General features: G+C 35.2%; 1 protein-coding gene and 1 pseudogene across 7 annotated transcripts in view; both read left to right on the forward strand.

The window, feature by feature from the left end:
• The window catches only part of MDGA2 (MAM domain containing glycosylphosphatidylinositol anchor 2), an 819,485-nt gene that overhangs the window by 600,406 nt on the left and 195,418 nt on the right, over nucleotides 1–23,661 (forward strand). For all 7 annotated transcript variants that reach the window (XM_059056743.2, XM_067028497.1, XM_067028498.1 and 4 more), the window contains one exon: nucleotides 2,996–3,325. In XM_059056743.2, coding sequence (XP_058912726.1) covers nucleotides 2,996–3,325 — 330 coding nt within the window. The remainder of the gene's footprint in view (nucleotides 1–2,995; nucleotides 3,326–23,661) is intronic.
• Nucleotides 16,606–18,942, forward strand: LOC131752046 (adenosine 5'-monophosphoramidase HINT1 pseudogene; annotated as a pseudogene).

Here is a 23,661-nt window from a genome sequence, read left to right on the forward strand (position 1 = left end):
ATTGGGTTTCAAGTTCTTAATGCACCTGTGCCTAGTTAGCAGAGCTATGCTCTTAGTTTTCTGAGCAGCCAAAATAAATTAGAAAATTAAGTAAATTTAACTGTCAGATGGCTACACACACACACAGACACACAGACATAAACACTTTTTTTTTTCCCCCTTAAAACATTTCTGTTCAGTATGCAAAACCAGATATTTTGTTATGGAGTAACATAAACTCAAAGAGATGGCTCTCCAGTCAATTTATCCATGCTACTTATTCTGATACTCCCTACCTTTAGTTCACTTGCCAGACCGACTTGTCCCTGTCTTCCTTTTCAGAATATGTCATTTGAAAGACTAATATGATTGACTTTGGCCAAATCATAGAATTGTCTCATATTGAGATCAACAAATATTTTTGGCAATTAGTTCGTTCTTAAAAGCCCACTTGCTTATATTGCTTTCTATCAAAAATATAGTTACATATCATATTTAATTTTATTTCTGAATTGATTATTAGATTTATAATATTTTTACTTTGAATTTTAAAAGTTATTTCTCATAAATAAAACAGTCCATGATATGTAACATAAATATTGATCTCTTGTTTTTTTATCAGTGGTTTTTGAATTGTTTAGTAGTTTAAATATAATTTGTCTGATGAATTTGCAGTTCTCTCAACATCAGTATCACTTTAATATGTCACTGTACAGAGAACAAAGCTAGAAAACAATAGCTGCCCAGTCAGTAAATTTTACTGAAACATCAGAGTTTTTTGTCATATTTGTATATGACAACCAACATATAACTTAGGAGTGGAATGTATCCTAAATGTACCCCCATATGAAACTATTGCACATATATATATTAAATTTTTATCTTTGAAAAGTATGAATTGTCTGCTTAACTTTTTTTTAGCTTTATTATTTCTCTATAGAAACAGGATATGGAAAATTCTTACCAAATGAAAGGAAACTTTCATTTAAATGTTATGAATGCTAACAAAAGTAAATACTCCTTGACATACTATTTTTTTAGGTCTTTTAAAAAAGTAAAGGACATTCTATGATCTTATAATTTGGTCTACTACAGAAATTTAATTGCATTTGAATTATATGTGCACAGTGTATTATACTAAATATAGTAGCCAGATATGGACATTTTCAGCACATTTCCTTTTCTAGATATAAAGTCATATATTTCAGCACTCTATTAAAATATAAATATATGACTGTAAATAATAGAATGCCATAATTTCTCCTGATTTCATCCTAAAGTAATGTACTGATAAAGTTATGGTTGGGAATAAATAAGTTTCATAAGTTGCATTTGGAAGATGTAACAAACAACAATATAAGAATGTGATTTAAATATTTGTCTCTTGGTATTTTCATTAAGACTGAAGCTTTGTGCATTTTCTAAACCATATTTTGGAGGATTCTCCTCTGAGATTCAGACTTCTTCAAACTTATGAAACATTTCATATTTTTTTTTAGACGTAGGTATCATATGCATTGGGTAGATAAACTGGACTATAAGTTATGAGTACTCAATTTGCCATACATGAGGGTCAAGTTTATGTCTGTTTTGTCCATCTCATGTTATAAGGTCCTTGCCTAGTGCCTAGTCCTGAACAGGAGCCCTATAAATATTTCTTGAATAAAAAGAATAATACACACTTTGCTTTTGATACTCATTTCTCTCTCCTTATTAAGATGCAAACAAGAAAGCAGATGAAAATATTTGAGGCTGAAAAGAAAATTAAAATAATTTTTTAAGATTTAAAAATGTATTAAGCTCTAGTACATTCTTCAATAGTTCTACAGATTTCCATGGTATTTCCTGGCCTTTATTGGACTGAGGAAAATCAAGTTAAATTCAGGAAAGTTTACCCAGAATGCAGTTAGAAGGCCTCCAATATCTGCAGGTCTTCTAAATTCATGTCACTTTTGCCATTGTCATCATATATTTAGGTTTAATTGTAAAAGTGAATGAACAATATTTTATTCTGATAATTATGTTTCACTGCATATGCTACATTTCATCATATAGGGATGGTGATGTTAAAGGAGAGGGGCATGAGTAGGATGTTGGAAAAGAGAAAGATGTGTATATGAGTATAACTGCCATAAAAATGAACAAACTCTATTCCAAATTGAGTACACAGTATCATTCAGAGTTCAGAACTGGAGCCCTTAAGATGCCAATAGATGCTCCCTCGGCAGTTTCTGGTAGTTATCATTACTGACACAGGTTGTGAGAACAGCACTGACCATAGACTCAGAAAGCACTGCTGTTAAGATACAAACGCAGCATGTTTTCCAAGCCATCTGCCAAGAGGTTCTTTTAGCCATCTGCATGAAATAGCCAGCAAACAGTTTCTACTGGAGATATCTATGAATGGTGGAATAGAGCCATCATAGCAAATTTTTTGAAAAAAATATTTCTTTCCATTCAGGTTATTTCACTACTATTGAAAATACTTCATGAATATGAACTGACTGAATTTTTACCAAACTAGTTTTGGTCAGCATGTAGGTAAAACCTTAGAAGAATTGTCTTTAATATGAAATTTGTACAGTATTTGAGTTATTTGAGAAATTGTGCCATAAGTAAAGTATCACATGGGTAAGGAATTGGGCTTAATGATCCGTATAACTCTAATACCTAATGACTTTATATAAACATGTTTCATCATTTGTTCAAAATTCAATGGCAACAATGTTTAGGTATCATATATAGATTTAAAGCATTTTTTATATTACTGGAAAATATTATCCAATTTATAAAAATCAGTTTTAGAGTGTCTAAGTGACTTAGGTCTTTAGATTATTTCTAAATTATCTAAATGAGGTTTATTAATATGCACACTACTTGAAAACTGAAGAAACATATGTACATTTTACTTTATTTTGTTTTACTTTATTTCAGCCCAGAGATGACTACCTAGAGTGAATGCATCCCTAACATTATGAAAATAACACTAATAACTTACAAAATTTTTATGTTTTAGCATTAAAAAAAGGACGATTTTGGATCACACCAGATCCTTATCACAAAGATGACAACATCCAGATTGGGCGTGAGGTGAAAATATCTTGCCAAGTAGAAGCTGTTCCTTCTGAGGAGTTAACATTTAGTTGGTTTAAAAATGGTCGTCCATTAAGAAGTTCTGAACGGATGGTTATTACGCAGACTGATCCGGATGTCTCCCCGGGAACGACAAACTTGGACATCATTGATTTAAAATTCACGGATTTTGGGACATACACATGTGTAGCATCTCTGAAGGGAGGAGGAATATCTGATATCAGTATTGATGTTAATATATCCAGCAGCACAGGTAAGAAGCATATTTATGATTCAAAAGATGTTCACATTGAGAATAATTTTCTTTTTTTACATAAAACAAAATAGTCTTCAGCCAAGCTAAGAACATTCTAATTTTCAAAAAGCTTCCTGAAACCAAAATCCTAAAATTCCGAATGCCCAATAAATATCATGTTGAGACTTTGATTTTGATTATATTTAGATTTACAGTAGGTTTTGATTTAGACTTAGATTTGATTTAGATTTACATGAGGTTTTACAGAAATAGTGCAAATAAAGTTAATAGTGTTGTCTATGATAGGTATAGGCTTCTGGGTTAAATGGTACCAGTTTTTACATTATTAACTAGGAACTCTCTGTAAAGCCTAAAATTATGTTAATTAATAATGTTAAACACCAAATGGCTAAAGAATTAGGACAATTTTCAGAAACGTGAAGCAAGCAAAAGCTATTTAGTACATAGAAGAAAATACCAAGAGATAATTTGAGTATTCAAAAACAAGGAATATAAGAAATGTATTTTCCACCAACAGAAACCAATGATAAACATGTTAAAATTGTAATCAGATGTGACTCTTTCAAGAACCTTATGATAGAATCTCTTCACAATGAGAATGGCTAAATATAAAAATAGATTAGAGTGAAATTTCTTCTATTAAGGTTAAAACCAAAAATACGTTTTCAGTTTTCTCTCAATTAAATGAATGTCTATGGATAAGGAAAATTACAGGGTAATTTTGGTATGGGAGGACATATTAGCTTAATTCTTAGGATGTTTTAAAGCCCTGTGATTCTGTGAACTGCAATCAGTATGCATCTGGAGAACTCCAACGTTGCTTTATTTGTTTTGCCCGCTTGTTACTAGATTGAATTTTAATTTAGGATTTTTATATAATCCTAGGGCGAATAATGTGTGTTGAAAACATAGAGCACAAATGTAGATAGCAGACATACTTTTTTTTTTTTTTTTTAATTGGAGTATATTTGCTTTACAATGTTGTGTTAGTTTGTGCTGTACAATGAAGTGAATCAGCTCTATGTATACATATATCCCCTCCCTCTTGGACTTCCCTCCCACCCCCATCCCACCCATCTAGATCATTACAGAGCTTTGAGGGAATTTAAATTACTGGCTTCTCCTTTCCAGTCAGGCAGTGTTTTGACTCTTGTATGTTAACAGATTGACCTGAGATTTTGTGTCTTTTCATGATTCCAAATTGCAATGCACACTGGATTGATTTTACTCCTTAAGGGATATAGTCCATACCTCAGGCTGACCAAATGTGCTTACTTTTCACCATTCTGCATTATTTCTAAAGGATATTCCATTCTAGGGTGATGAAAGGCACTTGTGTTTGGAAATATGTCCTTTTCTAGGTAACAAACAAACAAAACCACAATAACTATTTTTTATCTAACTTGTGTTCAAAATTAGCGCTATCCCTAGATGGACTCATTTGAGGATATCTAAGGAAAGCTGTTGATATGCTCAGTTAGTCATCATTCATTTATGTATTTATTCAATTAACAGATGTCCATTGAATGCCTGCATCAACATGCTAGGGACACCCATATATGATATTTTCCATAAGAGTAAGAACAATTTTGTAAAATCCATGATCATTTTTCCTTATTTATGAGAGATAATTTTCCAGATGGTCTACACTGAATTATGACCATTGCTTTGTTTGTTTGGTTGTTTGCCTGGTTTTGTTTGCTTGTTTCTTTTTTGAAACCAATGACAAAAACTTATATGTAATAAGAATCAGTGCTCCTATCTAAACAGACTTGTCTTATGGGACTGCAGTTCATATACCATTAAACTTAGACAAAAGAGGGAGCAGAGAATGGAGAGGAGAAAGGAGCATTATATCATTATTCACAAAATGAGTCCTAACATTCATTTTTATATACACTAGTTAGTTACCTATTTGTACAGTTAGTTACTACTGTATTGTAAATGACCAGCATTGATTCATGAAATTTCCAAATATCTTAAAAGGAAAATTCCAAAATATGATCAGAAAAGCAGAAAATCCTCAAGAAATGCCTCTTATTAATAAAAGTTTAATAATAGTAATAATTAAGGTTTCTAAACCATTATTTGTCTGGTTACCAAAGGTGACAGTGCTCGAGATGAAGGAGATATATTAAATCCAAAACACTCCCCTTTTCTGTTCCCTACCCACCACAGACAGACCTGGTTGTGGTCTGTCTCCTCTCTAGAGTGGAAGCTCCATGAAGGCTGGGACTTTCTCTGTATTACTCGTTGTTGTAATATCAGCATCTGGAACACTACATGACACTTAGAGGATACTCAATAAATTATAATTAAATCAAAAAAATGAGCTAATTTGTGCATGTAGCTTTCCTTTTAGGTTTCTTTCCTCCTCATATTATTACCTCTGCAAGGTAGACATTTGGTGTCTCTCTTCTTGATCTTGTAATTCCCTGCAGACTTTAAGAAAATCATCCATAGACCAATTTATACTATTATTTAATATGTTATCACTCTCAGGGGCAGGACTGGCTCCATAATTTGTGGCATCCAGTGAAACTTTTAAAAAATGTGTCTCCCTTGTTCAGAACTTGATAAGGATTTCATGATGGCAATATCAGAGCATTAAACCAAGTGTGGGACCCTTCTAAGCATGGCTGCACAGGTGACGTGCTTGTGGGACTGGCCTGTGCACAGGATTGTATTTTGATAGAGAGGTCTGCAGAAGATGGTGTTTAACCCAAAGGATAAGTGATGAATGTGATTACATATTCTATTTTCATGTGGAAACTGGATTTGATGTTTCATTTTGCTTACAGTAGAGTTGAATACCAGAGGGCAGTATAAAGATCTGTAGATCAGAGATTGTGCGATTCAGTTGGTATCAATAAAAATTATTTTTATCCCCACAGAGTAGAATACTACACTTAAAGCAGTGCTTTAATCTGAAATATAAAGATATTACTGGGGATAGAGTTTGAACAAGCTATAGCATGGAGGAAAATCTTAAAACTATATTAATTCTATGAACCATATCGGATTCAGAGGAAATTCCCATGAATTCAGCAAAGTCAAAAAGAAGGAAACTACTGTTAAGACTTAAGTAAATATGTGGTGCCCTTTTAGATTTTGGGTTTTGCTAGTTATTACTATTTTAGGGAATTTAGAATTGACCAAGTGGTCAGTGGTTTTCTTATGTGTTAAGCATTATGATTATGTTAAATGTAAGCAATTTTAGGATGACATTTTAAACTTAAAAAAATATGAACCTTTTGTTTTTCATACAAAATCTTCATTGAATCTTAGTTGTGACTGTGTTTTAAGAGACATATATGAAACTTATTAAGATGAGAATGAGGTACCATAAGGCACTTCTGCCTAATAGTTTGAAAACTCTTTCTTTAAATGACAGAACTGCATCTCTAGATATGTTTTTGAGGACTTTAAAATTGAAATATAAAATATCTCAGGAAGATAAATCCTAGTTTACAGAATTATTCATATTTTTAAAAGGCAGTGATTTGATTTAACAAAAAAACTTTGGGGCTTCCCTGGTGGCGCAGTGGTTGAGAGTCCGCCTGCCGATGCAGGGGACGTGGGTTCGTGCCCGGGTCTGGGAAGATCCCACATGCCGTGGAGCGGCTGGGCCCAAGAGCCATGGTTGCTGAGTCTGCACGTCCAGAGCCTGTGCTCCGCAACGGGAGAGGCCACAACAGTGAGAGGCCCGCGTACCGCAAAAGAAAAAAAAAAAAAAAAAAAAAATTTCAAGAGAGAGGCTCCATGCATTTTGGAGTTTTCCTCATGCATCTGACTGAATAATAAAAACTATGATATATGTGATATCTTCTTTTCACATTAATTCAACATTAGAAATATTTCTTTTCCTCATGGTTCTTCAAACATGCAAACTGTTTTATTGTATTTGTTATTCTGTCAAGTTAAAATCATGTCCCTTGCACGTTCTTTTACTGTGTTACTGCTCTGTATCTTGCTATATGTCTCATGATGACAGACAGTGGGCCTTGCCCTTAGGGAGCTTACAATCTAAGTTGTCAAATTACTTAGTTGTCAGATGATTTAAAAATAAGGCACGATATATAGTGGAATGGATGCTGTACTTAAAGTTTTATCAGACTTCTGTAGGAATCGTGAATGTTTTTGTCAATGTGGGCACGGAAAATTCCACAGAAAAACAATATTTAAGTTAAATCTTGCTGGTAGGAGCATTATGACAGTAACAGTGAAGGGAGAAAACATTTGGCAAAAGATACAGGATGAAGAAAGTCCCCAGAAATATTATGTGATTCTTGCTTTTTACTGTAGAATTAATATTAACTGATATTAATATAAGCAAGTTTTATTGGTTTATTTCAATTTTATTATTATCCTTAATGAAATATTTTATGTGGCTAGACTGCAGGTAACTTGCATTGTAGTAATTGTAAAGTTCTCAGTTAAAAAATTAAATATACTGAAATATTAATTGTTGCAGTTAATCATGTAAAATGAAAATCCTTCGCATACTTGCTGGAAAATGCATGTAAATCTTAGCCTAAAATTTTGGCAACAGTTAAAATCAACCCTTAAAATATTGTTTCTTGTTTCTTATTCGTTTACATAAGTATAATTGTTACAGTAGATTTTTAATTTTCAGAGGGTTACTGAAAAATATCCCATTGCTTCCTCCAGTATTGTTATGCATAAAGTCCTTTGGTGCTCTTCAGCTTGTATGTATTCCTTTGCATGACCTGAAAACTCATAGGTTTATAGTAAACTCTGAAGCATCTGCATCATGTCTAGAAAATATAAACAGTGAGCCTGGTGATCTGTGGAATTCCGTGGTGAGACATCTGGTAGGCACATATAGCAGAAGACTCAATACAAATTTGATTATTTTTTTTTTCTCCCCTGTTTGAGTACAGGGACATTTTATATAGAAGAAAATGGAGCAAGATTTAGAGGATTAAACCGGAGGCGGCAACATAAGCATAGGTACACAGAGAAGGTAACAAATTGAGAAAATTAGTTGGAAATTTTATCTTTGCTGGTGACTACCTGGCTAGTTACTATAATTATGATAGTTAATTGTCTGTACAAGTATTCACACCTGTGAAATAAAAGTTCTTGATAATAGAGGACTATGGTACACAACTAATAAGAATAGTTGATGAGCATGAAAGCAAAAGACAAATGATTGTCTTCTTAATTTGATTTGCTTCTTTGCCCTTTTCAAGTTAAGGAGGAGTAAAAACTCGTGAAATTTTGCTGATCAGAACTCAAGTTTTATAGAATGACTATAGTGGGTGACAGGTTGTTTTATGTAAGAGGAAGTCATAAGTAAGACTAACACATGTAAGACCTGACAATGATTTGATCAGAGGAAGCTTCCATGTAGTCAAAAGTTATGTAATTGGTTCCTGAGTTACTGGACAAAGAAAAATTCATTTTCTTTCTTGACTCCAAAATTGTGAGGTTTAACCATGACATCCAAATTAATGATGGAGAACAGAGTCAGCAAGTTTTTTCTGTAAAGAGTCTGATAGTAAATATTTTAGTTTTTCAGGCTATGTGGTTTCTGTTGCAACTGTTCTGCTCTGCTAATATAGTAGGAAAGCTGCCACAGACAATAAAATGAATACCGCTTTGTTCCAGTGAAACTTTATTTACAAAAACAACTGGTAGACCATATTTTGCCCATAGGCCATAGTGTGCTAACCTATAACCTAGACTTCTGAAACCCTATTAATTAAGAAATAAAATCATAATAAAGCTGAACTCTGTGAACTTACTAGGAAATTAAGTTAAATCCACATATAACTTATTTGTCTGTACAAACATCAATATATTTTCTAATGATTGAGGCAAAAATCTCAGTTATTCCTTATTCCTCATTTATGTGTATACAGTTGACCCTTGAACAATGTGGGGGTTAGGGGCACCGACACCTGAGCTGTGAAAAATCTGAGTATATTATAGTCAGGCCCTCCATGTTTGAGGTTCCACATCCTCATATTCAACCAACCCAGGATCATGTAGTGCTATAGTACGTGTTTACTGAAAATCCACACAGTTCAGACCCATGTGGTTTAAGGGTCAACTATATTTTACTGGGCTCCTTGTTAAACATATTGTTCTCCGCCAAGGTGCCCAAGTTCTAGAATTATGCTGCAAGGATTCCTGAGATTACTTTGCAATTGCTCATTTCATTCCTAGCATATAAGATTTTCTGCTACTGTCTCTATTCTGTTTGTGAACTCTTTCATCTATTTTTTTATCTGTTTCTATATACATATATTTAAATTTTGAATGGCTGAGGAAACAATGAAAAAAAACACAATTTTAAAGCAATGAGATTTACTCCTAACTTTAGAGTCTTCCTGGATATGGAGACAGTTTCCTCATTTCTGAATGGATGGCTGCTTTTCACACTGGCCTTAGGCAGGACTAATTTCATACAGATTGAAATTACTCTTTCGGTGTTGAAAATTCCTCTCTCTCAGTTGACTCTTGTGTTTATTGGAAGGGGTATTATAACTGTCCCTGATAAGGGCCAGAAAAAATAGTGTTTTAATCAGTGTGTCAGTAGGGAAACTATCACCCTAAAAAACATTGAATTATCTCTTCTACAGTCTTTCCCACTTTCTTTTCATAGGTATTGAAAATGCCTCTTCGCCTATAGCATTGGAACTGGAACTAAACCTGGCTAGCTGATATCTTTACTGTGGCTCTTAGACCCTTAAATTGCTATTGTGTTTAATGAACTTACCAGAGAAAAAATGAACTGCATAATACTGTTTTTACTGACCATGTACACAGAACATTCCTCAGGAAATACTGGGCTTACAGCATACTTGTAGAGATACCTAATTCCATTCATTTGTGCTTTTTCAGTAAAGGATGGTATTAATGTCAGCCTACATAGCAGGTGTAGTTATAAAATTCTATTTAGGTATATAGAATTTACCAACAAGAAAATTTTATGCTTAACATTGCCTATTAGAAAATAGGTTTTACTCCTTATATTAAATGTGTTTTATAAAAATTTATTCAATAATTTGGAATTGTTTCTTCTCATTTATGTTAGTCTTACATTGTTCTAAGGCTGATGCAGGTTTTCTACATAGGAGACATGTAAACACCACAAGCTGGAAGTCTTGGGAGTGGTTAGGGGACTTGTCTGGAAACTGTTTGAATGAGTAATACAGTTTTTTTTTTAACATCTTTATTGGAGTATAATTGCTTTACAATGGTGTGTTAGTTTCTGCTTTATAGCAAAGTGAATCAGCTATACGTATACATATATCTCCATATCTCCTCCCTCTTATGTCTCCCTCCCACCTTCCCTATCCCACCCCTCTAGGTGGTCACAAAGCACTGAGCTGATCTCTCTGTGCTATGTGGCTGCTTCCCACTAGCTATCTGTTTTACATTTGGTAATGTATATATGTCCGTGACACTCTCACACTTCATCCCAGCTTACCCTTCCCACTCCTCATGTCCTCAAGTCCATTCTCTGCATCAGCGTCGTTATTAGTGTCCTGCCCCTAGGTTCTTCAGAACCTTTTTTTTTACAGTTTTTGTTCAGATTATATATTTAAAATAATGAAAGAAGGAGGGCAGACAGCAGAAGCAAGAAGAACTACAATCCTGCAGCCTGTGGAACAAAAAACACATTCACAGAAAGATATACAAGATGAAAGGGCAGAGGGCTATGGACCAGATGAAGGAACAAGATAAAACCCTAGAAAAACAACTAAATGAAGTGCAGATAGGCAACCTTCCAGAAAAAGAATTCAGAAGAATGAAAGTGAAGATGATCCAGGACCTCAGAAAAAGAATGGAGGCAAAGATCGAGAAGATGCAAGAAATGTTTAACAAGACCTAGAAGAATTAAAGAACAAACAAACAGAGATGAACAATACAATAGCTGAAATGAAAACTACACTAGAAGGAATCAATAGCAGAATAACTGAGGCAGAAGAATGGATAAGTGACCTGGAAGACAGAATGGTGGAATTCACTGCTGTGGAACAGAATAAAGAAAAAGGAATGAAAAGAAATGAAGACAGCCTAAGATACCTCTGGGACAACATTAAACGCAACAGCATTAGCATTAGGGGAGTGCCAGAACAAGAAGAGAAAGAGAAAGGACCAGAGAAAATATTTGCAGAGATTATAGTCGAAAACTTCCCTAACTTCCTTTCCCTAACATGGGAAAGGAAACAGCCACCCAAGTCCAGGAAGCACAGCAAGTCCCATTCAGGATAAACCCAAGAAGAAACACACCAAGCCACATAGTAATCAAATTGGCAAAAATTAAAGACAAAGAAAAATTATTGAAAGCAGCAATGGAAAAATGACAAATAACATCCAAGGGAACTCCCATAAGGTTAACAGCTGATTTCTCAGCAGAAACTCTACAAGCCAGAAGGGAGTGGCATGATATACTTAAAGTGATGAAACGGAAGAACCTACAACCAAGATTACTCTACTCATCAAGGATCTCATTCAGATTCGATGGAGAAATCAAAAGCTTTACAGACAGGCAAAAGCTAAGAGAATTCAGCACCACCAAACCAGCTCTACAACAAATGCTAAAGGAACTTCTCTAAGTGGGAAACACAAGAGAAGAAAAGGACCTACAAAAACAAACCCAAAACAAATAAGAAAATGGTCATAGGCACATACATATTGATAATTACCTTAAATGTGAATGGATTAATGCTCCAACCAAAAGAAACAGACTGGCTGAATGGGTACAAAAACAAGACCCTTATATATGCTGTCTACAAGAGATCCACTTCAGACCTAGGGACACATACACTGAAAGTGAGGGGATGGAAAAAGATACTGCATGCAAATGGAAATGAAAAGAAAGCTGGAGTAGTTATACTCATATCAGATAAAATAGACTTTAAAATGATGTTACAAGAGACAAGGAAGGACACTACATAATGATCAAGATATCGATCCAAGAAGAAGATATAACAATTATAAATATATATGCACCCAACATAGGAGCACCTCAATACATTTGGCAACCGCTAACAGCTTTAAAAGAGGAAAATGACAGTAAAACAATAGTGGGGGACTTTAACACCTCACTTAAACCAATGGACAGATCATCCAAAATGAAAATAAATAAGGAAATGGAAGCTTTAAATGACACAATAGACCAGATAGATTTCATTGATATTTATTGGATATTCCATCCAAACACAGCAGATTACACTTTCTTCTCAAGTGCTCACAGAATATTCTCCAGGATAGATCACATCTTGGCTCACAAATCAAGCCTCAGTAAATTTAAGAAAATAGAAATCATATCAAGCATCTTTTCTGAACACAACTCTATGAGATTAGAAATGAATTACAAGGGAAAAAACGTAAAAAACACAAACACATGGAGGCTAAACACTACGTTACTAAATAACCAAGAGATCACTGAAGAAATCAAAGAGGAAATCCAAAAATACCTAGCCAAATGACAATGCAAACATGATAATCCAAAACCTTTGGGATGCAGCAAAAGCAGTTCTAAGAGGGAAGTTTATAGCTATTCAAGCCTATCTCAAGAAACAAGAAAAATCTTAAATAAACAATCTAACCTTACACCTAAAGGAACTAGAGAAAGAAGAACAAACAAAACCCAAAGTTAGTAGAAGGAAAGAAATCATAAATATCAGAGCAGAAATAAATGAAATAGAAACAAAGAAAACAGTAGCAAAGATCAATAAAACTAAAAGCTGCTTCTTTGAGAAGATAAGCAAAATTGATAAACCATTAGCAAGACTCATCAGGAAAAAGAGGGAGAGGACTCAAATCAATGAAATTAGATATGAAAAAAAAGTTACAACAGACACTGCAGAAATTCAAAGCATCCTAAGAGACTACTACCAGCAACTCTATGCCAACAAAATGGACAACCTGGAAGAAATGGACAAATTCTTAGAAAGGTATAACCTTCCAAGACTGAACCAGGAAGAAATAGACAATATGAACAGACCAATCACAAGTAATGAAATTGAAACTGTGATTAAAAATCTTCCAACAAACAACAGCCCAGGACCAGATGGCTTCACAGGTGAATTCTATCAAACATTTAGAGAAGAGCTAACACCCATCCTTCTCAATCTCTTCCAAAACATTGCAGAGGAAGGAACACTCCCAAACTCATTCTATGAGGCCACCATCACCCTGATACCAAAACCAGACAAAGATACTACAAAAAAAGAAAATTACAGACCAGTATCACTGATGAATACAGATGCAAAAATCCTCAACAAAATACTAGCAAACAGAATCCAACAACAAATTAAAAGGATCATACACTATGATCAAGTGGGATTTAGCTCAGGGATGCACGGAGTCTTCAATATATGCAAATCAATCAATGTGATACACCATATTAACAAATTGAAGAATAAAAACCATAGGATCATCTCAATAGATGCAGTAAAAGCTTTTGACAAAATTCAACACACATTTATGATAAAAACTCTCCAGAAAGTGGGCATAGAGGGAAACTTCATCAACATAATAAAGGCCATATATGACAAACCCACAGCAAACATCATTTTCAATGGTGAAAAATGAAAAGCATTTCCTCTAGGATCAGGAACAAGACAAGGATATTCACGCTAACCGCTGTTATTCAACATAGTTTTGGAAGTCCTAGCCTTGGCAATCAGAGAAGAAAAAGAAATAAAAGGAATACAAATTGGAAAAGAAGAAGTAAAACTGTCACTATTTGCAGATCACATGATACTATACATAGAGAATCCTAAATATGCCACCAGAAAACTACTAGAGCTAATCAATGAATTTGGTAAAGTAGCAGGATACAAAATTAATGCACAGAAATCTCTCGCATTCCTATACACTAATGATGATAAATCTGAAAGAGAAATTAAGTAAACATTCCCATTTACCATTGCAACAAAAAGAATAAAATACCTAGGAATAAACCTTCTTAGTGAAACAAAAGACCTGTATGCAGAAAACTATAAGACCCTGATGAAAGAAATTAAAGATGATACAAATAGATGGGGAGATATACCATGTTCTTGGATTGGAAATCAATATTGTGAAAATGACTATACTACCCAAAGCAATCTACACATTCAATGCAATCCCTATCAAATTACCAATGGCATTTTTTACAGAACTAGAACAAAAAATCTTAAAATTTGTATGGAGACACAAAAGACCTCAAATAGCCAAAGCAATTTTGAGGGAAAAAAAACAGAGCTGGAGGAATCAGACTCCCTGACTTAAGACTATACTACAAAGCTACAGTAATCAAGACATATGGTACTGGCACAAAAACAGAAACCTAGATCATGGAACAAGATAGAAAGCCCAGTGGTAAACCCACACACCTATGGTCAACTAATCTATGACAAAGGAGGCAAGGATATACAATGGGGAAAAGACAGTCTCTTCAACAAGTGGTGCTGGGAAAACTGGACAGCTACATGTAAAAGAATGAACTTAGAATACTCCCTAACACCATACACAAAAATAAACTCAAAATGGATTAGAGACCTAAAAGTAAGACCAGACACTATAAAACTCTTAGAGGAAAACATAGGAAGAACACTCTTTGACATAAATCACAGCAAGATCTTTTTTGATCCACCTCCTAGAGAAATGGAAATAAAAACAAAAATAAACAAATGTGATCTAATGAAACTTGAAAGCTTTCGCACAGCAAAGGAAACCATAAATAAGACTGAAAGACAACCCTCAGGATGGAAGAAAATATTTGCAAATTAAGCAACTGACAAAGATTTAATCTGCAAAATTTACAAGCAGCTCATGTAGCTCAATATCAAAAAAACAAACAAGCCAATCCAAAAATAGGTAGAAGAACTAAATAGACATTTCTCCAAAGAAGACATACAGATGGCCAAGAAGCACATGAAAAGCTGCTCAACATCACTAATTATTAGAGCAATGTAAATCAAAACTACAATGAGGTATCACTTCATACCAGTTAGAATGGGCTTCATCAGAAAATCTACAAACAACAAATGCTGGAGAGGGTGTGGAGAAAAGGGAACTCTCTTGCACTGTTGGTGGGAATGTAAACTGATACAGCCACTATGGAGAACAGTATGGAGGTTCCTTAAAAATAAAAGTAGAATTACCATATGATCCACCAATCCCACTACTTGCCATATACCCAGAGAAAACCACAATTCAAAAAGACACATGCACCCCAATGTTCATTGCAGCACTCTTTACAACAGCCAAGTCATGGAAGCAACCTAAATGCCCATTGACAGACGAATGGATAAAGAAGTTGTGGTACATATATACAATGGAATATTACTCAGCCATAAAAAGGAACGAAATTGGGTCATTTGTTGAGATGGGGATGGATCTATAGCCTGTCATACAGAGTGAAGTAAGTCAGAAAGAGAAAAACAAATATCGTGTATTAACGCATATATGTGGAACCTAGAAAAATGGTAGAGATAAACAGGTTTACAGGGCAGAAATTGAGACACAGATGAAGAGAACAAATGTATGGACACTAAGGGCGGAAGCTGCAGGGTGGGTGGGGGTGTTGGTGTGATGAATTGGGCGATTGGGATTGACATGTATACACTTATGTGTATAAAATTGATGACTAATAAGAACCTGCTGTATAAAAAAGTAAATAAAATTAAAAAATTAAAAAATAAAGAACAGATGGAAAGCCAAAAAATATATATCATGAAAGAAAAGTAGCAAAGTTTTCTAAAAATGGTTATACTCACACTAAATTAAGTTTGAGAAAATGTCAGTTGTCCACATCAGGTATTATTGTTTGTATTATTATTGTTTTTGTCATTTAGCCTCAGGTAGCATTGATGAAGACTGTTTGGAGCTAAAGTCTAGTGCCCTATTGATATCAATCATTCAAACATTCAAAAATCCATGCTTGAATATTTTCAGAGTAAAGATACCTCCAGAAGGCTTACTAAATGCCCCAATAGAATATGCTACATGACCCAGGAGAGAAATTGCTAAAATTACACAAAATAAAAGTATGTTAAATCAAGTGAGAGCAGTTTACAGAGACTTCCTAAAACGTCTGAGGTTTTAATAAAAATAGGAAACCTACCACAAGAGATGAACACAGTATTTACAGCTTATGTCACTGGTATTTTTTTCCTTCCATTTGGTGTATCTGACCTTTATTTCACAAGCCCTCAGCCTTAAATAATCTGTTCTTAGCGGAGGAAGATTGCGGTTGAAAATTTAAATTTGAGAGGCAAGGTTAACTGACAATTCAAGTAGGAATAATGCCAAGTGTTCCAATATGGTAAAGAGAAATTAGGTAGAGCTGTCATCCACAATTCTGCGGTTAACTCATGAAATGTAGTGCACATTCAACCACCCCAAAATGTATTAAACAACCACTATAGGAAAGGGACTATAGGAAGAAATAAAAATGTATAGGATCTAGTTCATGGACTTTATATCCCATACACTTGAAAATTTTCATGAACAGATAAAGTCAAGTATTTGCTTTATAAACTATCAGAGTGATATAGAAGCATACAGGATGAAATGATTGAATCTATTCAGTAAGAGTTCCATAGAGCAGGCAGCATCTGAGCTGGATTAAGAATGGGGATTATTTGGCACTAGATCTTAGGAGGAAATGAATTAATTAGATCTCCTTCACACAGTCAAGAACGACCACAGAATTTTGTCAAGGTAGCAACATACAGATTGGTGTCAGGAGGACCTATTCATTGGATGAATTTGCAATGTTCCAAAAAGAGACAGAGGAAAGATGGTGGAGAAATAGAAGAGAGTTTTAGAAGACATTTCAGAAGCTTCACAATCCATCAGTTGGGCAAAGAAAACTTTTCCTCTGTTTTCCCAGCATTGTAGACTACCTTTGCATTGTGAGGAGGTATTCAGTGAGTCAGTGATAATGTGAGAGAGGAGGCAGAAAATTTGTATTAGGAAGTAAATTAAGGCAGTGGAGATATGTATTACTTTATGGATGTGTCAGGTGAGAGAGGGAAAGATACAGAAGGCTTAGCTGGTAGACGAAGCATGAGACTCGCTCATAAACTACATCTGAGAAGTCAGGTAACCTCTTTACATCTTAGTTCCTTTCCTCTCCACCACGGCTTTAGGATACTTTTAAGAAAGAGTTTGAGGAAATAGAGTAGAAAAAAAGGAATATAAGAAAAGAAGAGTCTGTCTGCCCATTAGAGTGTGTGTGTGGTGGTCAGGTTGGGGTGGGGGAGACTATTTATTCAGCAGAAGAGGTTGATAGGAATCAGATGAGGTGCTGAGGGACACTCACAACCTCGTTAAGGGGCAGTTAAGTCAGTGACCAATGCTCTCAAGTCAATTGGGAGAGTGCCTGATTGACATCAGGCAGCTTAGTGTGTGCAGAGCCCTGGACTTGGGTCCAGGCCCCAATTTACCACTTAATAGCATTGCAACCTTATGTCTGGCTGGACCCCAAAACTTTCCATCTGTAGAATAAAGAGATCAGCTGGGTAACTGATTTCTAAATGGTGTTCCAATGGCAACTAGAGATTTTAATTTTTTTTAATTTTTATTTATTTATTTTTGTGTGTGTGTGGTATGCAGGCCTCTCACGGTTGTGGCCTCTCCCGTTGCAGAGCACAGGCTCTGGACGCGCAGGCTCAGCGGCCATGGCTCACGGGCCCAGCCGCTCCGCGGTACGTGGGATCTTCCCGGACCGGGACACGAACCCGTATCCCCTGCATCAGCAGGCGGATTCTCAACCACTGCGCCACCAGGGAAGCCCTAGAGATTTTTAAAAACTATTCTCACGGTCTACTGAACTGCGCAGGGAAGAGAAGTAACCAGATGAGAATTTTACCCTTTTTTATTTCCCTTACCATTTCACATACAACAAAATATATCTCTCTTTTATATATAGAACTTTTATGTACGATTAAATTTGGACAGGGGATTCTGACTTAAGTTCACAAACACCTACATGTGCACACAGTATTAAAAACATATAGTTGAAAGCCATTTGCTTAGATGAGTTCTTCCAGTCCTCCCAAAGTATGTTACGCTTCTATGATTCGAAAATGTTATACTTCAGAATATGATAATGCCACATTCTGAGGAATGTTAGGTCTGAATGAGGGACTTAAGGAAAGGTTAGAGAGGATAAATTGGTTTGGGATTAGGTATACTTGAAAGGCTGGTAAAACATTCTCAAGTTTCTCAACATTCTCTAGTGACCAATTAGAAAGTAGGGTTTGGGCTAAGGCTCAGGTTGCCTGGCCTGGTGGTGACACGATTTGGGGGAAGATCATTCACGAGGAAGTTCCAGCCAAAATCATTTATGAGGATGACCAGTGTCTCACTTTCCATGACATTTCCCCTCAAGCACCAACTCATTTTCTGTTGATACCCAGGAAACAAATATCCCAGATTTCTGTAGCAGAAGATAATGGTGAAAGTCTTCTTGGACATTTAATAATTGTTGGCAAGAAATGTGCTGCTGATCTGGGCCTGAAGAAGCGTTATCAAATGGTGGTGAATGAAGGTTCAGATGGGGGACAGTCTGTCTATCGTGTTCATCTCCATGTTCTTGGAGGTCAGCAGATGAATTGGCCTCCTGGTTAAGTGTGTTGTAGGGATAATTTTCCCTTCTCTATTCAGTGATCAAGTTTGCAAGTTCCAATATGCTAAACAATACTTTTATTTTTTTGCCTGTGTATGGAGAGATTGCAGAAATAATTTTAAAAACCCATACATAATAAAAGATTTTTGTATGGTCCAAAAAAAAAAGTAGGGTTTAATAATCGAGAGAAAGGTCAGAAGTAGAACATGGACTTCACAAGCAGTTGCCTTAATTAGAAGTGGATGAGCTTATCCCAGAAGAGAGTATGAAGCAAAAACAAACAAATAAAATGTCCGAGGACATGGTGGAAAAAGCAGAAAACATGAAGAAAATGGAAAAAGAGAGTGGTCAGTGGAAACCAAATGAAAGAGGGGAATATCCCGTGGAAAACTTCCTGTATTTACAGCATCTTTAGAGCCTTCAATACCTTTTCATCAGCATGTGAAGATTATATTTCATCAATATTAAATTATAGATTATAAACATCAATATTAAAGTTTCAGGTACTTTAATATTGATTCATGGAATATGATAGTGGAAGTGAGCTCTTATATTTCTTCAAGTGAAAGGATTGGGAATTGAAGGAGGTAAGGTGGGTGGGAAGGAGAGAGAAAATAAAAGAGAGAGAAAGAGAGAAAGATTTACAGACAGTAACAATTACTCGAATTCTCTTTTCAATTAGATCATTTACAAAAGTGAGAAGGATATTTGAAACATTTTTAGTTGGCCTTGTCAGGAAGTTATAAGTTGTTTTGAGAAGCATAAATTATATCAGTATTTCTACTGCTTATTTTTGGGGAGAGCATAAATGCAAAGATTGGCTGCATTAAATTAATTCTCTATTTTCTGTAGTAGTTGAATAAACATTAATCATGTTTTTATATTGCATTTTCTCATAAAACTGAATCTATCTAATTATGAAAATAACATCGGATTTACGATTTTCCTCCAATGATCATCTTAAAATATCCAGCACTTTCTTCCCCAAATATCGGAACCAAGATTCTACCTTACAAGCCATAGTTTAACAGTGGTTAATTAGCTGTTGTCTAATTACTGTGTCATGTGTTGAGGATTTCCTTCACTTGGCAGAATTAAACACTTTTTGAAATTCCCAGATTACATTGAGATAAGAGCAGGTCAATGAGAAATAGGAAAGAATGTCCAATTTATGTTTCCTATACCCTTCATCCACTTATAAATGCAAGCAATGGGGACATGGAAACTATTTGAATTTTAAATGACTGAATAGAGATTCTTCTAATCCAGAGGACTGAACGCAGTTCCATAATTTTCACTTAATATTATAATAACTAGCAATAACCTACACAAGTTAAAGAAGTATGAAAATTATATTCATTAACTGATGAAGAATAAATGTCTCCATCAGACATATAGTTGCAAATGGATGTAAATCGGGGTATATTATTTAAAGCTACAATACCAGGACTCACTCTTCTTCGTCTCTTGACTAGAGGAGAAGATAGAGATGTGGGGAGTGGTATTAGATTCACTACTGATATGATTATGATAACACTTGGAATTTTTATGTCATTTTTAGATGACACTACCAAGCTACCATTATCAATTGAAGAATAGAGAAATAAATAGAATTAGCCATAGAGACTAGATCCATAGACTAACAGTTTGATCGCCGTTTTGGTCTATGTGATAGCAAAAGATCTAGAATCCCAGATTTCTGGCATTAGATAGAACAATTATTATAGTGATATAATTTGTTTGTAGTGACTAGGTTTCATTTTACAGTTTGAAATGTCTTAAAGCTATTTCTTACAATAGCTCCAAAATAGAAGTTAGAACTACCATTAGTGCAAAGGACTTTCCCCTGAAAATCTGCTTACAAATGAATTCATTTTAATATATAAAAAGGGCCTCATTAGTTTTTACAGTCTGAATTTTTCATCCTTCATTGTGGGATATCAGTGAGCTCAGCAAAGAGATTAGATAAATTTAGAAAATCATTACAATTAGGATTTTGGTGGCACAATTTGAGGATATTTATGAATTCTGAATATCTATTTTTAAATAAAAATAAAAGATTATTGGGGCAGGTCCCCATATACCTATTTTGTAAAACATTTTAAGAAGGTTTCTGAATGTCTCAGTTATTGGCATCGTTTTTAAATACTGAGGACATTTATAGATTACCTAGTGCCTTCCATTTATAGAGAGGGAAATGGGATCCCAAAGCTTAGGTACTTGTTCACTTCCTATAGCCATAACCTGATTCAAGTTTACAATCTCAGATTCCAAATTCAGTGTAAGCTTGCAGCATCTTACGTTAAATGGGTATGTCCCTTTACTATCGCAGGTGATTCTGATATTCGGTTATGGCCTTTGACAAGGGCCTTGCCTCAAAAGATCACTGTAGGCAGGTATTAAAATATTCTAAAAGGAATTCAGGTAATAATCTAGTTGGTTCATGTGACCGTGTGTTGGGTTGATAGTGGGGCACAACACTCTCCCCTACTCTGAGAACACCGCTTCAAAGAGTGTTAGGATGTCAGGTCCCATTTGCTCATCTCATATTCCTCTCACTAAAATGGGGCATGGCCTTACCCCATTCTAACCTACGTGCATAGATTGAGCAACATTCATTTCACCAAAGGAGACCACTTTCAGTGTTATACTAGGTTAAAAATTCTCTAGGGCAACTCAACATGATGATACTTCTTTTGTTCTAGCTTCCTGAGAAGAGTGCACCCAGGGTTTGTGTCTTTAAAATGCTGCCTAACCACATCTAGGGATGTGTACTCCTGAGTGGCATGAATTACATATTAAAGTAACCCTAGTCTATACATTAAAACTTGCAGCACACAAGTGTAGATCACATTTTCTATGGTGAAGCATTTTTTTTAACTTTTATAGCAACATAACAAAAACATAGAAAAATGCATGAATTGTAAGCATGAAGCTTAAATAGTTTACACACATATATATCCACACCCAATTTAAGAAGCAAAGTATTAGCATATGCTGAAGCATTTCAAAATGTTGAACATAGGTCAATTCTGACTGCAAAACCCAGGTTCTTTACACAAAACACACAGCTTCTCAATGGAACAAGCACAAGTAATGAGTTTTCAGACTCCAGGGATAAACTGTGAGAAATGTAAATATTTTTGTTAAGTGAATCCATTTCAGAAAACCCAAATCATGGCACGTCTGCCTTCTTAACCTCTCTGACTAAAGAATTGGAGCCTGGGTGGTCCTGTTGGGTGAAAGTCAGCCTAAGAGACAGCCTAGGCTCAGAACTGAAAGCTTTAGATAAGGAGACAAGAAAATAGTTTGCAGGGGAAGGGAAGAACTGAGGACACCAGATTCCTCTGAGTACATAAATAAATCAGGTAAATACATCAGAATTTCCCAAATTTTAGGGATGTTCTACCATAATAATGATGAGATTTAAAAAGATGTGAAATTAAAAGCATATCATTGCACTTTAAAAAAAAAGGTCTATGCACAGTATGAAATATATTGGTAATTTAAATACGTGAAGTAGAAATAATAAAATGACAAGGAGCTCAAATGTCTGCACTCTAAAATGCATTTAGTATGAATTACAGTTCACTATAAGTGAAACATAAGTAGTCCACTTTCACCAAGACTATCTAGATAATACTTGTAAACAAAATGTAATTAGTTGACATTTAAATGGAAATAACCTTGCTTAGGAATAAAATGGAATGTTAAACTATATTAATAAAATGGTACTAAACTCTATTCACACTTATTAGCTTAGAATGAGTTATATATCATTCCAATCAATGACATTATATGAGTTTTTATGTGGTTTTAAAATTAGGCCCATAGTTTTACTGTAGCATTCTATACTTCTACAGACTGGCAGAATGGATCATAAAACACAATCATGCATTTGTAGAATATTTGTTAATAAAGTGTCCATGTGTTATAAGGAAACCCTTCTCCTGTGTTTTAACTGACCAGTTCTCTGCTAATGGATCTGTTCATTAAACCTCATTCGCTCTAAACAACATGTGGTCCTGATCTGCTGATGGAACATTGTGTTCACTGGTTGTTTCACTTTGCTCTTGACAAAGTATGAAAGAGCCAGCTTCATTTTATGTCAAAATGTTTATTAAAATGGTGATAGTGTCTCTTTCCACAGGATAAGGCATATTCAGTAGTACATAATCAGTGATGTAATTAGGGAATTTGTAAACCACAGGCATTGTTCAGAGTGATTATGTATAAGAGGCCAAACAATGTCAGATGGATTCTACAAGGAGGCAAATGGCCTTTGTATTATAGAAGTAAATTGATTTTTCTAGCCATTAGACACTGAAGAGTTTATCACTCTTTTGTTGTCTAGAGCAACAGTTGCTCTAGAATAGAGGTCCCCAACCTTTTTGGCACCAGGGACAGGTTTCCTGGAAGACAGTTACTCCACAGACTGGGCATGGTGTGCGGAAGAGGGGGCCGGATGGGTCCAGTGGCAATGCGAGCGATGGGGAGCGGCAGATGAAGCTTCGCTCGCTCACCCGCTCGCTGCTCACGTCCTGCTGTGCGGCCCGGTTCCCCAACAGGCCGCGGACCAGTACCGGTCCACGACTCAGGGATTGGGGACCCCTGCTCTAGAAAATAAAATAAACTGTGGATTTCTTTAAAGCATCTTTCTTTTGCTATGCTTTCATTGCACTTTTGATATATAATGTATAGCTTATCCTCCTTTTAATTTAGAATT

This window comes from Kogia breviceps, chromosome 3 (genome assembly GCF_026419965.1).
Source record: "Kogia breviceps isolate mKogBre1 chromosome 3, mKogBre1 haplotype 1, whole genome shotgun sequence".
Classification (NCBI taxonomy): domain Eukaryota; kingdom Metazoa; phylum Chordata; class Mammalia; order Artiodactyla; family Physeteridae; genus Kogia; species Kogia breviceps.